The sequence below is a fragment of the Perna viridis genome, chromosome 13 (genome assembly GCF_037379345.1).
Source record: "Perna viridis isolate PV_CMFRI_1.1 ecotype Kerala chromosome 13, ASM3737934v1, whole genome shotgun sequence".
Taxonomy (NCBI): domain Eukaryota; kingdom Metazoa; phylum Mollusca; class Bivalvia; order Mytilida; family Mytilidae; genus Perna; species Perna viridis.
Genome location: NC_142457.1, coordinates 21,756,258 through 21,777,899, shown reverse-complemented (window position 1 = coordinate 21,777,899; position 21,642 = coordinate 21,756,258). Strand labels below are relative to the sequence as shown.

The following is a 21,642-nucleotide window of genomic DNA, read 5'->3' as shown; positions in this document are numbered from 1 at the left end:
TCAGTCTGTTAGGTTTTTAGGTATTTTATATACCTGTGGTAAATTAGTCAAGTGTATAAAGTAACCTTTTGTCTGGCTGTCTGTAGCATATTGGGTTTGGAGCTAGTTTTTTATACTTCTGGTAAATTAGTCAAGTGTATTAAGTGATCTCGTGTCTGTCTGTCTGTAGCATGTTGATTTGGAGGTAGTTTTTTTTTTTACCTTTGGTAAATTAGCCAGGTGTATATATTGATGTTATGTCAGTCTGTCTGTAGCTTTATTGGTTTGGAGGTAGTTTTTTGTTCTACCTCTGGTAAATTAGTCAGGTGTATAAAGTGATGTCATGTCAGTCTGTTTGTCTGTTAGGTTTTTGGGTATTTTCTATATATATGTGGTAAATTAGTCAAATGTATAAAGTGATCTCTTGTCTGTTGGTCTGTCTGTAGTATGTTAGGCTTGTAGGTAGTTTTTATACCTCTTGTTACTTAGTCAAGTGTATAAAGTGGTCAAGGTGTCAGTCTAACTGTCTGATTAGTATAGCCTGAAGTGTATATAGTGATTTCATGTTTGTCTGTCTGTCTGTCTGTCATGTTTGCTTGGTATGTAGTTTGTATATACCTCTGATTAATTAGTCAAGTGTATAACGTTGTCAAGGTGCCAGTCTAACTGTTTGATTAGTCAAGCCTAAAGTTTACATGTATATTGTGGTTTCATGTCTGTCTGTTACGTGTTAGGTTGGAGGTAGTTTATTAACCTCAGGTTAATTAGTCAAGTGTATAAAGTGGTCTGGGTATCAGTCTTTCTGTCTGTTAGGACAGGTTTGGTTTAAAAATAAAATCCATGAGTTGCATATTTTGTGCTTGTATGTACAACATTTTTTTCGGTTCTATTTTCAGGTCTGGTGTCTCTCCAGTGGCATAGAAGTATGTGTCGGAAGAACTCGTAGTCTGCTTTCATCTCAATTGTTCCATGTTCATCTTCACTGAGTAAATATCATCTTCCAGTACTATGTACTTGGGGCTGTTTGAGATGATGGCATTTCATCATTATCTATGGATTCAGCAACTGAGGACCTACCACAAATATTTTTTGCCTTCATCTTGGAGAATGGATTTAGACTCTCATTTGTACAAACCAGCCTGACTTCTTGAGTGCTCCAGAATGTATCTAGACCCTTCCTTTCTACTAACTACCCTGACCCTCTTTTTGGGTGGAGTATAACCAGTTGGGATCATCATGATAAACTTCTGATGTTCAAGTATCTTTTTTATCAGAGTTAATTGAAGGTGATTTATGCTCTCCAGATTTGTAGGGTTTATGCTATTTGATATGAAAATTGACATTTTAATCCATGTTTTACACAAAAACTGTGTTATTTACTAACTGTTACAGTCTGTATCATCAAAACTTTCAGCTGTTGGTCCAAACAGTCAATTGCAGTAATTGTTTTATAAGAATGCAACTTAAATTCTCAGACTTTTCACTAACCCGAATCAATCTTTACTAGCCTCAGGTTTTGGGCTAATGACGAAAAGCACCGACTGAACTAACAAAGCAATGTCACTATATTTTTTTATCTATGTACGTTATTTTGTATGAATTACATACTGTGAAACTTGTCTAAACCTACATCCTTCAAATTTAAATTGGCTCCTCTAAGACTTGTATAGGTTGTTGGTTTTCTAAGGTTCCAAAATCTACATTTACACTGATATAAAGATCTTCAACAAAGTGTCTGATTTAGACAGAATTCACTTTATCAAATATCTAAATTTTGAGCTGCGCTTTTTGTTTCAAATCAAGTTTTTAATTATTTTTTTGGTTATCTCCCTTAGACCAATATTTTTTAGCTTCTCTTTAATTTTATTTTTTATCAGATTGTTATTTGAGGCTTTACATTACAAGCCAATGTAAAGTGAAGTCCCAATATCCAGTTGAGGCAGCACTGACCATATTTTACTGAAAGGAGGAAGGAGGGGATGGGGGGCTGAAATTAATAATTTGGAGAATAAAAATCAAAATCCACCACAAAAAATGTTTTTACTAATGCACCCCAATTTTTAATATTGCCTTTGTTATCAGCCTGAGATATTGGTATCGGTGAGTCATAAGGTACCATTTCAATCAAGGGTTGATCGCAAGGGCAATCAGAGGTCCTCAGCTTTTCTACTTACAAACCTCAGAGGCACTAGCTCCTCGCTTCACCCCAAAATTATTGAGAGTTATTGTGTATTAATTTCTGGTGATATATAACCAAATTTTTCAGCGCCTCCCGGTGGATAGTCGTATATGACTACAACTCTGGAACTCGTTATAAAATCAAACCACCCTACTTTGTAGGAAGCTGGCATCATATGAAGATGTACATGAAGAAATATGGTTACTGTCAGGGAGACTACAAAGGGAGATAATCCAAATCGAGTATGTTTCATGTTTATAAATCATAAGTGCATCTTCTCTAACAATGAAAGGGATTTTGATGAAACTTTATAGAAAGGTTTGCAACATGTTTAGATGTGCATGAAGTAATATAATTACTGCCAAGGGGAGATAATTGAGTGCTGCAATAATAAAATCTCAGAAGGGCAACTCCTCCTAAACCGCTCGACTGATTTTGATAAAACTTCATAGGAAAGTAAGGCATTATATATAGATGTGCATGCAGGAATAAGGTTACAATCAGGGGACTGCAAAATGAGAAAGGTGGGGGAGTCTGGCTTGGTTTGTTATAAAAAAAATAAGTTTATTCCAAATTTATGCCAAAATTTTGTTCTCCGTCATACGATTAAAAAATATGATTCAATATTGCCACCATCCCTAAACAATGTGAGTTATAATTCAAATAAGACTTTTAACACCGGCCGTTGCTGAAAAAATAAATTATTTTTGCATGTGGGCAAAAAAAATCCAAATCAACATAAAATTTGAGCCCCCCCCCCCAATTAGAAAATTGTCTGAGCCTTAATTAAATATTTAATAAATGAAATGCTTAGCAGGGCTAAGCTTGTGGAGACTGCTGAGGTTAAACCATGAAGAGTTGGGTCAAGTTCAAAGCTTGCTACAGATTTCAATTTCAATGCAATTAGACAGTTGAGACAGGAAGAGAACTTGACCTAAATTAGCTATGTCTCTTTTTGGCCATTTATTCCTAAATAAGCATAACCCCCATAGTCAATCCAAGCCTTTCTTTTGAGATGGGGTATGCCACCTTGATGTACAATTTGTAAGATCCATTCATCTTTACGCAAGCTATTATCTGCAAAACAGGAAAAGATTTGTTTCTGGCCCCTCATTCACAATCAGTTCAAGTTAAAAACCCCAAAATCAATACTGGATTTTCATTTGTGATTTAATTTGCTTAAGGTCTATATACTTATACTCAAGTCATCAACATGAAATATCTACGACGACAGTAACGAAACTGACGACAGAGTGACACCATTATAGGACTGCAGATTTGTATTAACCTATCTGGATCCACACCTGTTAGAATCTTAATATTTTTTTGTTTGTTCATTTCTGTAATTTGTATAAATTTTGTGAATGCTTTATTTATGGTGTCAGTGGGAAGAGATTGACTGATTGATTTATTTATTGATTGATAACAGTTAATTATCTGTGTGAAAGCCAAGCAGAGATAATGTGGCATCATACCATTGTGTTGGAAATGCACAAGATTAACCACTCATGGGAAAGCCTACAGGAAGTGGCCAAAGACAGGCAAAAGTGGCATGTCTTTGTTGTTGCCCAAACTTCCAGTTGGTGTACTGGACAGTAAGTAAGAAACAGCTTTATACATGATCCTATCGTCACACTAAACAGTTCAATGTGCTAGCTCGTGGAATTACCATCCATCATTAAATCATTCACTGGTTTCCTAGAAATAAGCCAAAAAAATGTGTGTTTATTGTCACATCCTGAAAAAAATAGGGTCAACCGGCTGGTCATTGTTTTATCGCCATTTTGTACAATAATTGAGGAAACAGTTACAGACAGTAATTAAGAAGCAGCTGGATACTTTATTCTATGTTCACACCAATCTATTCAATGTGCTAGCTCATGGAAGTACCATCCATCATTAAATAAATTACTGGTTTCCAAGAGATAAGGCAAGCCTTACCTTGAACCATTGCCTTAATATCTGTATTTTCTGCTATTTTGGCAGATACAGAGAAGTAAAAAACAACCAATCCTTAAAAATGGTCCTATGATCACTCAAACTTGTTGACAAGGGAGGAAATTACAACTAGCCCCTGAAGACAAACAAAATGAGAGTTTTGTAGAATATATATTTATATTTTTACATCTTCTATTTGTACAAAATTAAAAGACAATTACACAAAAAATTATCAGATTTTCTTTAATTCAACAATTGTACCCCGGTAAGTAAATTTTTGGATACTTGGAAAATTCTGGAGCAATAACTCATCTCATTTATGATTATTGTGGAGTACAATGGCTTGATTTAAAATGTTTCACAGTAATAATGAATTGGAAGAAAACTTAATTGATACACCAAAATAGAGGTATAATTAAGTAATTGTCATATCAACTTTAAAACTTAAATTTCTTTTGCACTAAAATTACTTACAAAAAATTAAGTGGTAAATGTTGTTATAATATTATAATAAAGTCTACAAAAACAAAACAAAACAATCAAATACAAAAAAAAAAAACAATAAAAAATAAAACAACTACATGTAAGTCCCCAAAATGATAAAATCTTGATTAAAAGTTTTGTTTGTTACAATCATCAACTCCTACTAATGATGACTGATGGATAGCATTGACATGGTTTGGAAGCAAAATGGATTGTCTCCCTTAGAACTACAATGTCCATTACAATGTACTTAAAAATTACTTACATGTAGAATTTAAATTAATGGATTGTATCTCTTTTTGAACTTAATATATAAGTGTAAGTTTTTGTAAGAATCAGGCAAAATGGTTGTAAAAACCCCACCAATCTGACAATTTAATTTCATGCTAGGATACTTTCTCTATATCATACCATAATTTGATCTTTGCATCTCTGGATTTGTCCAGAAATTTTTTCAAGAGAATGTTAGAAAAATGAAATTTTTGACAGAATTTGCTGCCCTTGAATTCTTCATTTTATGTGCATTTCAATGTGATTATAACTCATGTTATCAAAATGATATGAAATTTTTTTACTTTTTTTCTTTGAATTTAGAGCAAATACATGTAGTCAAATTACACTAGCAAAACTGTTGGTTTTTTCATACCATGGTTCAACAACTGCCAAATTCTTACAGAGACTGACACTCGATACATACATTACATAATTCTAAGAGAGATATCTCAATAAGAAAATAACAATTCTTTACATGTACTAAAAAAAAAACCTGTAAGCAAACCTCACTTGGTGATATCCTCCTGCCGCTTTCCTACCCAAAAAACCATATACATCTAGGATACCCCTTCAATGATTAAACAATTCAGATGCAAAAACTAAATAGGAGATTCAAAATAATATCAAGTAATGAATAATCTGCGGAAGTAACATCAAATTCAATTCAGCGATATCATAGAAGTTGCAGATTAGGAAAGCCCTTCTCCCCCACCACATATCCAGATAAATTTTGCATCAGGTAACCCCAAAAGTCATTCAGTTAGAAAAAAAAATAGGAAATGCACAATAGCATCATAATACATGTATAAAGAATATGTGAAAGTTCCATCGAATTCCATTCAGGGGTTTCAGGGGAGCTGAAGGACGAACAAACACCATGATCACTAAACACCTGTACTGTACTTGTATCTACAGCTTTTCAAGATATGTGGATAGCTGAAGACACAATGGATTATACATGTACATATGAAAAAACCTTAAGTAGCTACATGTAAGTTCAACATATATATAAATAAATTCTCACTAGACATTGTTCATCAAAAAAAAAATATTGGCTGAGCACATAATAGAAGACTCCATGAATTGTTAAAGTCTCTAGAAAATATCCAATGTTTAAAATGTCCATGTTGACTGCGTCCTTATGATGCATTCATATTCCACAGGCTATATTGAAATATGTCACAACTTCTAAATAGACGGTTTGTCGTTGATCATGTTAATATCCACATCGATCATGATCAATCATGATGGCCTCGTCCACATGGAAAAATCCAAATTCACCAAGTTTTTAAAATCCACTTCCACTGAGCCTTGTTCTTCTTGATAAATTAACATTGTCTTAGTCTATCATGAGAAAAATTCCAAATCATTCAACCATTAAAATATATGTACATGTACAATGTAATTTGAAATGGCAAGGCCTTAAAAAGTGTTACTAACGGTACAAAAATACTAACTAGGTGTATTCATCACAGTAAAAAGCTTCACTGGCCTTGTTCATCATTTCACTTGAGTTTTCCTATTAAATTAACCTTCATTAGATCTGAACTAATTTAAGATAATTATAAAATTTAAGTGTTAACCTAAGGCCAAAAAATGTGTGTTTACAGTCATCCAATCGACCATCATTTTATTGCTGTGACCCTAACTTTTTTATTGGCAATTTTCTGAAATTCTGGAAATTCTTTTCCGTCACCGGTACTGGTATTTATCGTATTAAACAACAATGGTGGCCTCCAGTGCCAGCACTGTCAGCAATTGTACACCCCCCCCCAAAAAAAAAAAAAAACAAAAACAAAAACAAAAACAAAACAAAATAAACGTGACGGTAAACACACATACTTTCATTTTGGCCTAAGCACAGTGGCAGATTCAGGGGATTGGGCCCCGCCCCTCCCCCCATTTGATTGAAATTTCTAATTTCTATATTTGGGCTTCAATGAGCAAATACTAGCCAAAATCACAAAGAATCACATGATGCAGGAGTTGAAGTTGAAATGTCTGGTAAAACAATTCAAATCATGGATAAAAATAAAATACATGTATAGTACATGTATTTACATTACTACTTCTACAGTTTCTTTTTACATTTTTGAAAGTATGTTTTTGTTTTTTTTAGTCATAATTTAACAGAATACATACATGTACATGTAATCATGATATTCATGACTAAAATAAGTAATAACTATTTGTTTACACCATTTGATGTTGTACATGTAAGAAATATTTGTAAAACAATTATAGGAATTTCAAATTTTAAGAAAAAAATCAAAGTTAGAAACATGAAAATGATAAATACAACTATAAACAAAAACAATGAAGTGAAAAGATTTTCACTGATGACATATCTAGATACATGTATTTGACAAACTTGATGAAGACCAACACTAATTTACAAAGAAATATATAATAATTTCCAAACAATCATTCATTATACTAAATAAACAAATTTTGAATAATTTTTAACAGATTTTAATCAAGTTAATTATTACATTTATGTGAATAAAAAAGTAAAAATTTATGTTATTAAAGATTATTAACTAAGTCAGTAAATTAAAACATGTTTGTGACAAAAACTTCTTACAAAAAAAAGAAAAATTTCTGATATTGTTATTAAAGATTTCTGATAAATTAAATCATTATAAATTAAACATATTTTATTTACCTTTAAATCTGAATTTGTTTATCTCAGTGTTGGTTCTCCATCAAAAGTCAATATACAGTAAATATCCTGACCACCATATTATCATCAACAACAGTGAGATGATGGTTCACTTTATCATAATGTACACACCGAGGGCCACACAACTTCATGTTTATCTCCATCCCTTGAAATTAGTAATAAATTATGTTTCTCATTATCACACACAAACATATTCTGCAGTTGATCCATTGATAATCCACGAGGCCCTGACATTGTATTGTGTCAGGACAGGTATAACATATTCTGTTGCCATCTGTGTCTATATATGAACCACGATCAACATTCCGGTCTATATATGAACTAACACTAACAGTCTGGTCATCATGGAGTTTGTCTATTTTTTCTGTATCTATATTAATTTTTTGGATTCCTACCTGAGGTACACAGAAGTATAAATGTCCATCACTATGTGTAATTCCACTGACATCACTCTTTATCTGAAGTGTTTTAATGATTTTACTCCTGTCTACATCTATGATGGAGATTGTTTCTGGGTCAGGATTAGAAACAGCAACATGGTTCTCATTGATGACTGTTACATCGTATACTGCTCCTCCTCCTCCATTAAATCTGACTGATGATTTGTGTTGACCATTACTGTGTAGTATGTTTACTACACCATTCTCCCAATCAGTCAACACCAGGAGTCCATTAGGCAGCGTACAACAACCAGTCCACAAACCTTGATCTACTGTAAACTGTTGTTTAAGTGTCAGTTGTCTGGGGAATCTTGTCTTCACCTCTGCCTGACCTATGTTTGGTTTGTTTATGTCTATGGATGTTGTATTTTTTTCTTTTGATACTTTAATGTCACACAGAGTTTTTATTCCAAAAATTGTGTCGTCTGCTGTGATGTTTTCATTCATTTCTATGTCTGTATTATCCATGGCTCCTTTTTCAAATAATTTGTGTAAGATTTCTTCTGATTCTTGGACTTCTCTCTCCATTTGTTTTGTTGCAATGAATGTTTCGAAATTTGATGCATGGTTCTTAATGAGTTCTTCCTGTTCCAATAATTCACCAAGTTTTCTTTTATTTGATTCCAGGATTTTTCTGGTGGCTTTGATTTCATTTATATTTTCATTTACAACTGACTCTAACTCTGATAGTGTTTTGTTTTCTAGTTTCTTAATTTGATCAATAAGACTTTGTGTTCTTTTTTTCACCTCTGTTGATAGTTTTTCCTTCTTTTTCTGTAGTTTTGTCACATTTTCTTCCCTATCAATGATTGCATTCAAGACAGCTTGATGAGTTGTCATTATATTTGTCCATAAATCTTCAAAAACTGCTGATGATTTTACATTGTGGATCACATCATCTATGTGTAAAGTTTCTTCACATTTTTTATGAGATTCCAGCAAACATTTATGACAGATAGCACAATCATGAGACCTACAGTAAAATTGATATTTTTGTTTGTGTTCTTTGCAGTTGAGTTGAATTTTGTGGATAAAAGATGGTACTTTTAGGTAATCTTCATAAGGTATGGTGCTGTGGTCCCTGGTTGCTTTTCGTACTCTGTGGTGCTCACTACATGTTGAACAGAGGGATTCCTCACATTGTGGACCCATACATCAGGAATGCTGGTCTTTTCTAGTGACAGACAGAAGCTGCAGCTTTCAGATGTCATAATTCTGTAATATAAACAGAGAATTAGATATTTAGATTAATACTCAAGGAGAAAACTCTAAAACGTCAGTTACACAGATTTGAGTTTTAATAACTTTCGAACGAGTTTAGACCTTATAAAACTAATTCTTAATGATGGCCCTACATTATATATAAAAATCCTAGGTCTTAAAAAAAGTTTTGAAATTAACAGTCATTTTGTGGCAAATCATTGTAATAATATTAACTTACAGACATGAACCGTAGTCAGGGATACAAGTTAGCGGCGATCCCAGACCTGTCAGATTGACGCAATCGGACTGTCAACGATGGATGCTCTCAGGTCTCACTAATTAGAGACAAGAGGTGACAAGAAAAGTATAAAAAAATAGGAAACGCGACAAGAAGCAGTGAAATAGAAGTTCATTTTTTTTCATGAAAAGGAGAGAAAAAAAAAAACATCAATATCGATAAAAGTATGACAGTTGAATAAAATATTTCAACAAAAAAAAATGGAATGGTAAATAGGTTGTTTGAATTTTTTTTTCAATAGATAAAAGTACCCGGGACATTTTTTTAATTAAAAAAAATAATAGAAAAAAAATGATAAATTGAATAAGGCAACAGTCTTTACCATATAGATTTCCAACATATCTGACAGAAACCTAAATTTGACCCTTACTCCTACATAAATCAACAACTTCCAAAATGTCTGTCTCATCGACAACTGACCCAAAATTTTGCCTTTTTCTCTTTAGTCAAAAACTTCCTAAATTTCTCTCAACCAAACGATATTTTTTTATATAATGACTGAAGAAAACATAGTTTAAGAGTTAAAAGTTATTTCAAACAGGCATAATTGAAAAAAATGGCAGGATATTATTTGTATTAAACTAAATGCAAGCTTGTTATCAACATGAGAATAATAAAAAAAAACAAACCTGTTTGTATGAACAATTAAATTTCATTGCTATTTACAAGATGATCCAAAGATTGTTGCGTGACAACCAACTATTTACAAAAAAATGTATTACCCTAATTCCATCCACGTGCCACATCAATACAGATGATATATTACCTTATGTAAGTACAATCTGTGTTCATTCACCTTGAGTGGTCGAGTTATACACCTTCCTTATATCAATGACCTGGCAAGTACAATCTGTGTTCATTCACGTGGAGTGGTCGAGTTACACACCTTTCTTGTATCAATGACCTGGGAAAAAATGGAACACACACTGTCATATATTCACTATATAACTTTTTTTCTAAATAATACAGAATATTTTCAACTTAATTCAATTTTTCATATTTTTTCATCATATACTGATAGTATTTTGTTTTATTATAAAAAAAAATAATTTAGTTCTTCTAAAAAAACGAATATTGCCGTATCCATTGATCTATCAATAGAGAACAAAACTCTTTTTCCTTTACTCTTACCTCTGAATATTGTTTTCCAAATCATTATCTTTTGCCACTTTTTTTCAATTGTCATACAACATTTTATAAGTTTGCATATTTTATCGACACATTTAGACATCAAAATAAAATCTGATATGTATATGTCGAAACTGATTTTCTATTAAACATGAAATTACTATTATCAAAAATAAAAACTTTTTTTAACAAGAGAAATTGATTTTTTAACTGAAGAAAATGAATTTTTAATATTAAAAATCCAATTTCTAAAATTAAAAAATCAATTTCTAATATCAAAAAATCGATTTCTAATTTCAGAATATGATCTTTAATATAAAAAAATTCTACAATCATTTTTAATATTAAAAATTCATTTTCTAATATTCAAAAATGATCTTTTAATATATAAAATCATTTTCTAATATTAGAAATCCGATTTCTAATTTGAAAAAAAAAAATAATTTTCTAATATTCGAAAACCATTTTCCAATATTAGAATATAAATTTTTAATACTAAAAATCTAAATTTCATTATCACTGTGTCACTTGTACGCATTTTTAATATTAGAAATTGTATTTTTAATATTAAAAGTTGATTTTTTTTTTATCATTAGAAAATGATGTATAAAAATTGTCTGCTTTTGTTTTTGAAGATGTTCGTTGCATATTACTCTATTAATTTAGGGAAATATTGAAATTAACCAATATTGTAAAGTGTCTCTCCCTGTCCTTCTACTAATGGCACACAAATTTAAAGAAAAATATAATATTATGGCTTTCTAATACATAATACATTTTTTTAAAAGTAGTATTCTAATGTCAAAGCCAGGATTGGCAGGAATAACTAAAAGATTTCGTACATTAGCACAATCACAGTGTCCAGAAGTATTTACTTAAGTAAGGTACACAAAAAACCAACCTACAATTACGAGAAATAGTTCTACTTATAAGGATTGAAATCTGATATACAGAAACTCATTTCACTTTGTGTGTCATGAGCTATATGCCCTCTCAATACATTAAAGGACAATCTGACCCAAGATTAGGATGAACCAATGTAACAAAATAGGCTCAATATCATCTAAATAATAAACAGCGCTAGTCCAGCACTGCGCCCCTCGTCCCACTCTTAGAGCTCCTCATCCCAGTTAGGTTGTTTTTGAAATTCCAGGCAAATTACTAAATATATTTCAAAGAGAGGTACTAGTTAGGACACAATTCATTTTATACAAGGAACATTTGTTCTCTCAAACATGAAATGATACTTTGAACTTGGTTTACAGAAGTACCTTATATATTCTTTTCTTTTTCATAACAACTCCTGTCATACTACTGACCAGAGTTAAAAGAAATGTTGTTTGTATTAAAGAGAAAATTTGTAGTTGTGAATAAATACTAATATGAAATTGTGTGGGAATTGTGCCCTTTTTGAACTCAGTTTCCTGAAATACACAGCTGACACATTTTTAAGTGAAGCCGGTTCAATCCAATTATACAGCTAATGGTTCCCTAATTATTTTTATTTGCATAATAAAATCATAAAAATCTCCAATCTCAAACCTATTTCTTAAAATTGGTGGGTGGGGGGTATGGCGAACTGCAGAATGTAGTACTGGGGCTAACGTAGGCCATGCCTGAAAAAAAAAACAAAAAAAAAAAAACTAATTGATTTTAAAGTATTTTATGATTTAAAAAGTTTTGCAAAGGATTCCTCATGATAAAGCCAATCTGCATTTTTACAATCAGTTTTCTGAAACATATATCTCTTATTGTTTCCAAGTTATAAGGGGTCGGCCATTTATGAGGGTAAAGGGAGACAGGAAAAGAAGGCCGTCTTAAAATTCTCGGTTACCACAAGAATTAAGATAAGTTTATTTAGGGGAAGCTGTTTTCTGCCTTTTGAAGGGATCATTACAAGCTTTTGTCAATTATAAGATCAAAAAAGGGGTTAAAACTTCATCATTTTATGGAAAAAAGGGACCTTGATTTGTTTCCTACGTAGTTAGAGCTATGTTTGAAATGGAAACTATCCCCCCACCCCAATATCAGGGTCACACCCAAAAAAAAGTAGAATCGGAGTCATAAGGTTCCAAGATTAAGGTATTGAAAAACACCCTAAAAGCAGAAATTCTTTGTGCGGATATTGTTTCTAACCCAGATGTATCAATGGAACTGCAAATCCATATGTTTAAATTTGTTAAAAACTAACATGGTCTTCCTAACTTGCTCCAAGTCACAGGCAATTAATTCTATCAATGAACAGTTCCTATCAAAATACAATATTGGTAATAACCGGTGTCATATGATATTTTGACCCCCACAAAATATTGACCCCTGGGATAAAATATCATCTGATATTTTAACCCCGGTGTCAATATATCGTATAAAATACTGACTCTCTGGGTTATTTTAACATACCCCTTATGATATTTTTACACCCATAGAGGGAGGTTAATCTATCACAGAAAGGGGGTTAAAATATCGCAGCAGGAGGGTAAGTTATCATAACAGGGGGTTAATTAATCGCATCAGGGGGTTAAAATGTCATAACATGGGGTTGATTTATCGCAGCAGGGGGGTTAAAATGTCACAGCAGGGGGCTCATATATAGCAGCAGGGGGTTACTTTATTGCAGCAGGGGGTTAAAATATCGCAGCAGAAGGGATAATTTATCGCATCAAGGGATTAAAATATCTGCCTTTCAGCCCTTGATTAAAAAAAATGGTGGGGCAAAAACCTCCAAAAACTATCTGACCCTCTACCATTTCCTTAGGAACAATGTGTAAAAACTTTAAAAAATATCATCTGAATCTTATTCAAATAAGCTCCCATGTTGAAGCGTGTCAAAACCAAATTATGTGCCCACACTTGTCCAAAGTTCACCAAGTTGCAGGTTTTATCATTCAGCACTTAGCCAAGCTATTCATTTGCATTTTGAGATAATCTGTTACATGCAAGAAAAAACAGATACTACATTGTAATACTGGTGTATCAAAATATAACTGTTAATTCAGTTATATCAAGAGAAAATACAGGTCTCTTTAAAAAATATATTAACCCCTTGCTGCAATAAATTAACCCCCTGCTGCTATATATGAGCCCCCTGCTGTGATATTTTAACCCCCCTGCTGCGATAGCTTAAACTTATTGCTATATTTTAACCCCACGCTGCAATAAATTAACCTCCTGTTTTGATATTTAACCCCCCTGTCGCAATATTTTAACCCCTTCCTGTGATGCAATAAATTAACCCCTTATGATATTTACCCCTCTATTTTATTCAACTTGTGATTGGGGGGTCAAAATATCGCAGGGGTTAAATATCATACTGGGGGAAGGCTAATTATCATAATGGAGGTATAAATTTCGCTATGATATTTTGATGCCGGAGTCAATATTTGGCTTTTGATAGAAGCAAAGATTGTGCTTCAAGCGAACATATGTCTAGATATTGTCAGGGGCGGATCCAGGATTTGAGTTTAGGGGGGCATTAATTGAATTCAATGCCATGCAAAGCAAGGCAAAAAATAATATTGGGTGAAACTTGTGGTAAAATTTTTTTGTCTTACAGATATAGGGTGGGGGCGTACGTCCGGCATGCCAGTCCTTGGATCGGAATCTGATTGTTGTCGTTCCATGCTGCGCTTGGCAAATCTCTTATTATTCTGTTTTATTTTTGTATGAAGTATATACTATGGGATATAAAGACACATTGGACGTATTATTATCAACTTCAGTAAATACCCTTATTTGTCATTTAGTTTGAATCAAGTTTATTTGGTTCTTTTCAAGCAAAGAAAGATAACTCATATTTTCAACTTCTTCTTTTTTCAAAACTGATTAGAATAAAAAAAACTGTAGATAAATAAATATTTATAGCCCACAAATTGTAATGAAGAAATTTATATGTCCAAATGCAGTATAATGATAATGCATCATTAGTTAGACATATATATGAACTGTAACGACTGTGTATAAATGCGATCTAATGTTTATATACACTGAGCTGCACTTAAAAAATGGAATATTTATCCATCCACATTGTATAATGCGATGCTATTGAATGAAATTTTTTTGTCTTACAGATATAGGGTGGGGGTGTACGTCCGGCATGCCAGTCCTTGAATCGGCATCTGATTGTTGTCGTTCCATGCTGCGCTTGGCAAATCTCTTATTATTCTGTTTTATTTTTGTATGAAGTATATAATATGGTATAAAAGGACACAATGGACGTATTATTATCAAATACAGTAAATATCCTTATTTATCATTTAGTTTGAATCAAGTTTATTTGGATTTTTTTTCAAGCAAAGAAAGATAACTCATATTTTCAATCTTTTCTTTTTTCAAAACTGATTAGAATAAAACAAATAACTGTCTGTAGATAAATAAATATTTATAGCCTACAAATTGTAATGTAGAAAATTATTTCAAATTTATATGTCCAAATGCAGTACAATGATAATGCATCATTAGTTATAAATATATATAAACTGTAACGACTGTGAATGTGATGTAAAGTTTATATACGCCGAGCTGCACTAAAAATGAAATATTTATCTACCCACGTTGTATTAAGCAATGACAAACAAATGATAATTAAAGACAGAGACTTAAGTATACAATATGTATATTATACATCTCTGTCAAAGACTATAACCAACACAAAAAGTTTTTTTAATAATTTGAACCTTGACATAGTTTGAGCAGAAATTCATCAAATTTTGTACGAAAAATGGAGGATGATACAATGAACTCAAGTAAAGCTCAAATGAGAATAGATCATACTCTTAATTGTCCGGTATTCCCAAATATTGGCACTTAGTTAACTTCTTTGAACGTCAGTTTTCGGAAAACGCCCCGTTGTTATCTTTTTACTTCCTGGTACATGCTACGAGATTAGTTCACCTTTATAAGTGGTATTATTTACATAAAGTTAAACGATGGTTTATAGGCACTTGAAAAAGTGAAAATTTTCGAACTGAAGCGATTTTTTTAACAACAAAGCAATGGCATTTATGGAGTTCTTCCAAAAAACCTACATTTCACATGAACTGTAAATATGACCAAGATTACCTTATATAGGTCAGAGTAACCGAGTCTATGTGAATTGTTGAAATCATCGTCTGCCGTAGAACCTCACTGCACTCATTGAACTTTTTACATTGGAAAACACTTATAGATGAAGACAATTGCGGTTCTACTTAGGAACACTACAAAACAAAATAACTAATCTAGCACGTTGTTATCAAACCTGGTAAGGGGATCAAGGGGTCTTTTCAAGATGAGTTCTTGTAAAAAGCGAAACGAAGTCGAAACGAAACAAATCGAAACGAAATACATCTAAATGAATCGAAGGAAATCGAGACGAAATGAAATCACAACCATAAATCGAAATAGTATTGTCCTTTGATGTAGGCAAGTTTATAACAAATGTTTTAACAAATGATAACTTCCATCATTAGCTAATGATTTTCCTGCAGTTTTTTTTTTTTTATGCAGACTACGTAAAGTACCATAGGAGGCTTCTTTGTATACATACTTCCACACTCCCTCTTCAAAACTTGATAACACCCGTATGATTGGGTACCCCCTGACAAGATTGATCTGAATCTGAATTAAAAGATCCTTCAAACCCTATTGGTGAAATAAATTCTAACAATTCGCAAATTAATTTATTATTATATTCTTTCTTATTATCTCTGAGACGTAGTACATAAACTAGAGGATGCCCGATTGAGCAGAGTGTGGAGACAGTACTAATTACATAAACTAAATCCATACAAAATGACTAATCGTTGAAAGGATCTACGTAATGATCATCTATCATACATCAATGGTCATAATCATAATCTTTATTTCCTCTTTACAGAGATTTACATTCAATAAACATGATATAAGTATACAACAAATATATATTCAAAACATTATGATCACACACACACACACACACACACACACACACACACACACCAATTCATTTTGAAAAGATGAGTCAGTCACAAGTTTCAACTAACATAATTATTTATGTACATGCACCATTCATGCAAATGTCCATGACGACTGTAAGTTTAGGAAGGGAATAGCCGTGATAGTGTATATGTAATGTTCATGGGAAAATACTGTTCATGAAGACCTTTTAGGATTGAAATACAGACAAGTGAGATTATATGAAAACTCATAATGCTAAACATGACAAGTTTATATATATATATAGCCTAGCTGGCCGAGTGGTCTAGGGCGCTGGACTTTGTGCAGGCGGTGTTGCCATAGATGTCACAGCGGTACGAGTTCGAGTCCCGCGGAGGGAACGACCAAAAATTTGCATCGCAAATTTTACCGTTCTAATTTCGTTGGGAAATTTCAGACCTTTCTATACGTTTATATATCTCCCCTGTATCAATTTGATCCGATGGAGCAGTGTAGCGAATAGAGTCGTCACATTCTGAGACGTTTCGTAAAGACCAATATTCGTTATGGAAACAAAAGTTTTGAAAATGTAAGACTTGAAAGTTTATAAGGATTAGTTAAATGAATAATTTAATGAATAAATAAGTTTGAAGATGGGGAAAAAGACAAAAATACATTATAATCACAAAATGTATGTACAATACAGCACAGTTTAATATAAATTTATCCTAACTGACATTTTAAAATTATTCACTCGGAAAGATATGAAATGTTCATGAGTCTTAGAAAATGAAATGACAATCTCAAAAATTCCTCTTTTGTGGAGTCACTAAATTTGTCATGAGGGAGAACTTTACCCATCATTGTTTGAAGTAGTATTTCACTTTCAAAGTTGTCCAGATAAACAAACATATTAACGTTGAGGTGGACATTTAATCATTTTTGAGACATAGAATGAAATTCGTAGTTCAGAAGCCGTCTTTGGAATAGTCCAAACAGATCCAGGGACATATTTGTTTTAGATTTCTTTGAATCTTATAAACTCATTATCATTGTTCATTCGAGATTGCAATTCGCTAGTTTCAAAGGTATGTATTGCATGGCTGAGAATGTTCGCCCATACGGTTTTACTCGGGAATGTATACTAGGAAACATAGTCGTTAAAGGTATATGCTAGGTTGTACTTGACAAATAGTTCGAATACATCCGGTAAGAAACCAATTTCACTGTCATGCTTATACACAAGTGAGTAGAGTATTTTAGAAGGATTTTCTTAATAGGTTGACGAATATGGTAAATTTGTAAGTTTTTGAAAAAAAAAGAGAGTTCCCTCCTGTCGATTTCAGTTACCAGTTTATGTATACCTAGTAAACTTTCACACATATCCGAGCGGGTAAGTCTACGAAAGTCCTGTATAATTTTGACTGCATAATGCTGAAAACGGTTGACTTTTGTGATATCAATTTGACGTAAGTTATTCCATGTTTCACAGCCATATAACACAGTTGGTATGACGACTTTTCGGTAAAGTAGTCACTGGGTTTATATCCGGTTGTTTGTGTCCATTTCCAACAATGGAATACAGAGCATTACGACCTTTTTGATAAGCTTTATCAAGTTTAAGTTCCTATTTTAAGTTATCAGTAATATGAATACCTAAATGACATTGTGTATCCATTACTTCGATAACGCCTTTTCCTAATGTCCAAACATGCCCAACCACACGTGATTTATGTTCAAAAACTAAAATAGAAAATTTAGCTGGATTAAACTTGAATTTCCAACGCATAGAATAATCATAGCAACAGTTCAGCATGACTTGCAGGTTATGTGGAGTTGTAGCTATTGAAGCAATATCGTCAGCTAACGTCGGCAAACCAGAATATACAATCTTCACAGTGGCTCCGATACTCAGTTCTTCAAGTATTTCTTAAAGTTCATTCATACAAAGTTGGTAAAGGAAGGTGGATAGTACTCCTCCTTGGCGTACCGTGGCGAGTCTTAAGGTTTGAAGACATTGCACCATCAAATAGGACTGTTCCACAAATATTTTGGTATGCATTATATATAAGCTTGTGAATGTCTCCCGTAATCCCCAGTTGGTACAACTTGTTGAGTAATCCAGAATGCCACACAGTATCAAATGCGTTTTGCGTGTCTAAAAAGGCTACACAGACTTTACTATTACGTACAATATTTTCGTATATTGTCTCATGCAGTGCGGATGAAGCTGTTGAACATCCTATGTTTTTCCTAAAACCGTGTTGTTGTTTGTTCGGAATAAATTTAACAATCAAAGAAAAAAACTAAGCACCCCTTCCATACCGGAAGTTACATGTAAATGGTAGGTTCCTAAGCAAAGTTTCATATCCTCATAGCCAATTCACTCTTTTCTGAAAAAAAGTTTTAATCTGGCACTAAGAAGCTGTTTTATTAATCCCAGGTTTAATTTGACTCCGGGGTATGGGAGGCGCTGACGTCTTACGACGACGACGATGAGGACACCGATAAACGCAAGGAGATTAAGACTTTAAAACTTGATGTGGTCCGTTGAGAAAGAAAAAAAAACTCCATTAAAATACACTTGCAATAAACAATTTGACTGCTCCAGACATGCGATGCGTCAATGACCTATTTTTGCAGCGATCGATTAATACAAGATTAGCAGTTATCTCTACCTGAAAGCCTGGTGCTATTAGCTGGTTATCCCGAGGCTTCGCCAAAGGTTTCACTCCATGGCCAATGGGCAGCAAGGGAGTAAACCTGATTTTTATTTTATCAAGAATTCTGCCTATGTACACGTCATATGGGGCTTTTTGGTCTGGTTTTAGGGTGTTAATGTTTTTTTGATTGTTGAAGTCCCTCTTACAACATCTAGACGCAGATGAAGCATTAAGCCATATCTCTTGATATCGATTATTTTCAATATATCGTTTTTTAGACGCAAATTCACTCCGCAGTTGCCCTTTAATAAGATATACACAAATGTGAGCAACGTCCAAACTGGGACTTGTTCGCTCGTAATCGTTTACATGTTATGGTTGAATCGGCAGGAAAAGTTGAAAGGGGACTTTCTAGCATTCTATCCTATCATTCTGCGAAATTTCCTGTTAGTTATCACGGAATTACGCCCAATAATGCTTTCAAGTAGGTTATCAAAGTGGTGAGTTGCTAACTCGAAAACTAATTTTTTATCTAGCTCAAAATCGAACTTGCACCTATTGTATTTTTGCTGCTTAAGAACTGTACAAAGTTTTGTTTATGAAATGGGGGACGACAAGAAAGACAAACGGATACTCAACTAAATTTCAATGCATATTAAAAGGTTTAGGATGCGTTTATCCGAACTGTGCATTTTATCATACAATGTAATAAAAGAAAGACAACCATATGTATACTATAAGCTTTTCAGACTTGGTACAACATTTTTTCAGTTCATGTTCAAGCTTATATTTTTTTACATATGCCGGTAAGTAAGGTGCATCCATTGAATACTGTAAATCTTCGTGATTAGTGCTACTAATACTCATTTTTTCCACAGTATTTTGTTAAAATAAGTTTGACATCCTGAGTCATCTATTCCTTTTTTTCACATACATACTGTACACGGTTCTTAAACAATAATCTCATATTTTACTTTAGTATGCGTATGTATGTTAAAAACAACAACTGTTTTGCCTGTGTAATCATTTTATAAAATATACACAATCAAATGTATGAATATTTTCTCCCGTGGTATGGTGACACATAGAAAATAGAAGGTACATTCTTGTCTATTCATTTCATTCAAAGTTTACTATAATACCCAAGCTCTGATAGTAATTTTCATCACTTATGCGTAACCATCTGGACTATTTGTTCAATACGTCATTTCACACCTGTAGAATTGTTTATGAATGCAAATTAATCCTCTTAGATTCTATCACATGTCAACTCCCGTTGCCTTATTTTTGTTTACATTATCTTTGTTTATAAATGTATAAACTCAAGATGAAATGCACTTATACATGCACATATTGTTGTTGCCCGGTCTGCTGTTACTCCATTCCGTTCTACTCACCCGGTGTGACTTATATTGAATGGGTATCGGTATTGATCAATACCGAGTAAGAGTGGGTCGTTTTATTGTCACGTTTTCTAAGAAAAAACGATTATCATTCTTTGAAGTATTTTGTATCAACTTAATAGTCCTTTCTAAAGATAAAAAACGTGCCGTTACTTTTAGCGTTTTGATCAATTTCGTGTTAACTTACGAACAAAACTTGACTGAATTTCTCAATCCATCTTCAGTGACTGTTACTAATAAGTCCCCATGTAAGGATATGCCTAAATTATTCATATTTTTTTATGTTAATCGTCGTTCTCATTCTTCTTATATTGACTGGAATTGAATCTAACCCCGGACCTTTAAATGACACTATATCCAGTGTAAGCTCGGTAAATTCTGATGATGTCTCTAATTTTAACGAATTATTCCGATCATCTTTCTCGTTCGTACATCTTTACGTGCAAAGTATTTATCAAAAACTTGATATTACTGAGGCAGAATATAGTGATTCCGATATTTTAGCGTTCATTGAGTTCTGGTTAAATAGTAACCAATCAGATGATTCTGTTAAAAATAAAAATTATCACAGCCCATTCCGGCTCGATCGAGGACCTGCTAAGGCAGGTGGAGGTGTTATTGTAGTTATTGTATATGTTAAAAATAATATTAACGCCGTAGAAGTGATCTAGAAATTGACGGACTAGAAGGATTATGGATTGAACTTCATTTGAATGGTAAACAGATTTTATTTGGAACATTTTACATAACCCCAAATAGTTCACAAGAGACTTGGTCAAAACTCGAGCATAGCATTGATTCGGCCTTAAATACGAATAATAATTATATCGTCATCACTGGTGATTTCAATGAAAACCAGTTAAACTGTAATCATAACTCAAAAATTAAGCAACTTTTGAATCAGTTCTCTTTAAATCAATTAATTGATGAACCAAAACATTTTTACCGAAAACTCTTTCTCTATTCTAGACTTAATAATGACAAACAACACGAACCCAATTGCATATAGCGGAGTCGGTCCTTCTCTAACGGAACAAATTCGTTTTCATTGTCCTATTATGGCATTTCTAAATTTACCAA

The 21,642-nt window shown here is 32.9% G+C and overlaps 1 protein-coding gene across 6 annotated transcripts in view; it reads right to left on the bottom strand.

Moving 5' to 3' along the window:
- The window catches only part of LOC148599991 (uncharacterized), a 218,527-nt gene that overhangs the window by 185,404 nt on the left and 11,481 nt on the right, over positions 1–21,642 (bottom strand). The window contains exons 1-4 of one of the 6 annotated variants that reach the window (XM_088559708.1): positions 15,663–15,847; positions 10,243–10,380; positions 7,518–9,190; positions 4,325–6,196 (exon numbers count right to left, since the gene is read on the bottom strand). In XM_088559708.1, coding sequence (XP_088415834.1) covers positions 7,688–9,127 — 1,440 coding nt within the window. In that variant the 5' untranslated portion in view covers positions 9,128–9,190; positions 10,243–10,380; positions 15,663–15,847 and the 3' untranslated portion in view covers positions 4,325–6,196; positions 7,518–7,687. The other 5 variants (XM_088559706.1, XM_088559705.1, XM_088559703.1 and 2 more) reach the window with 5 other exon arrangements.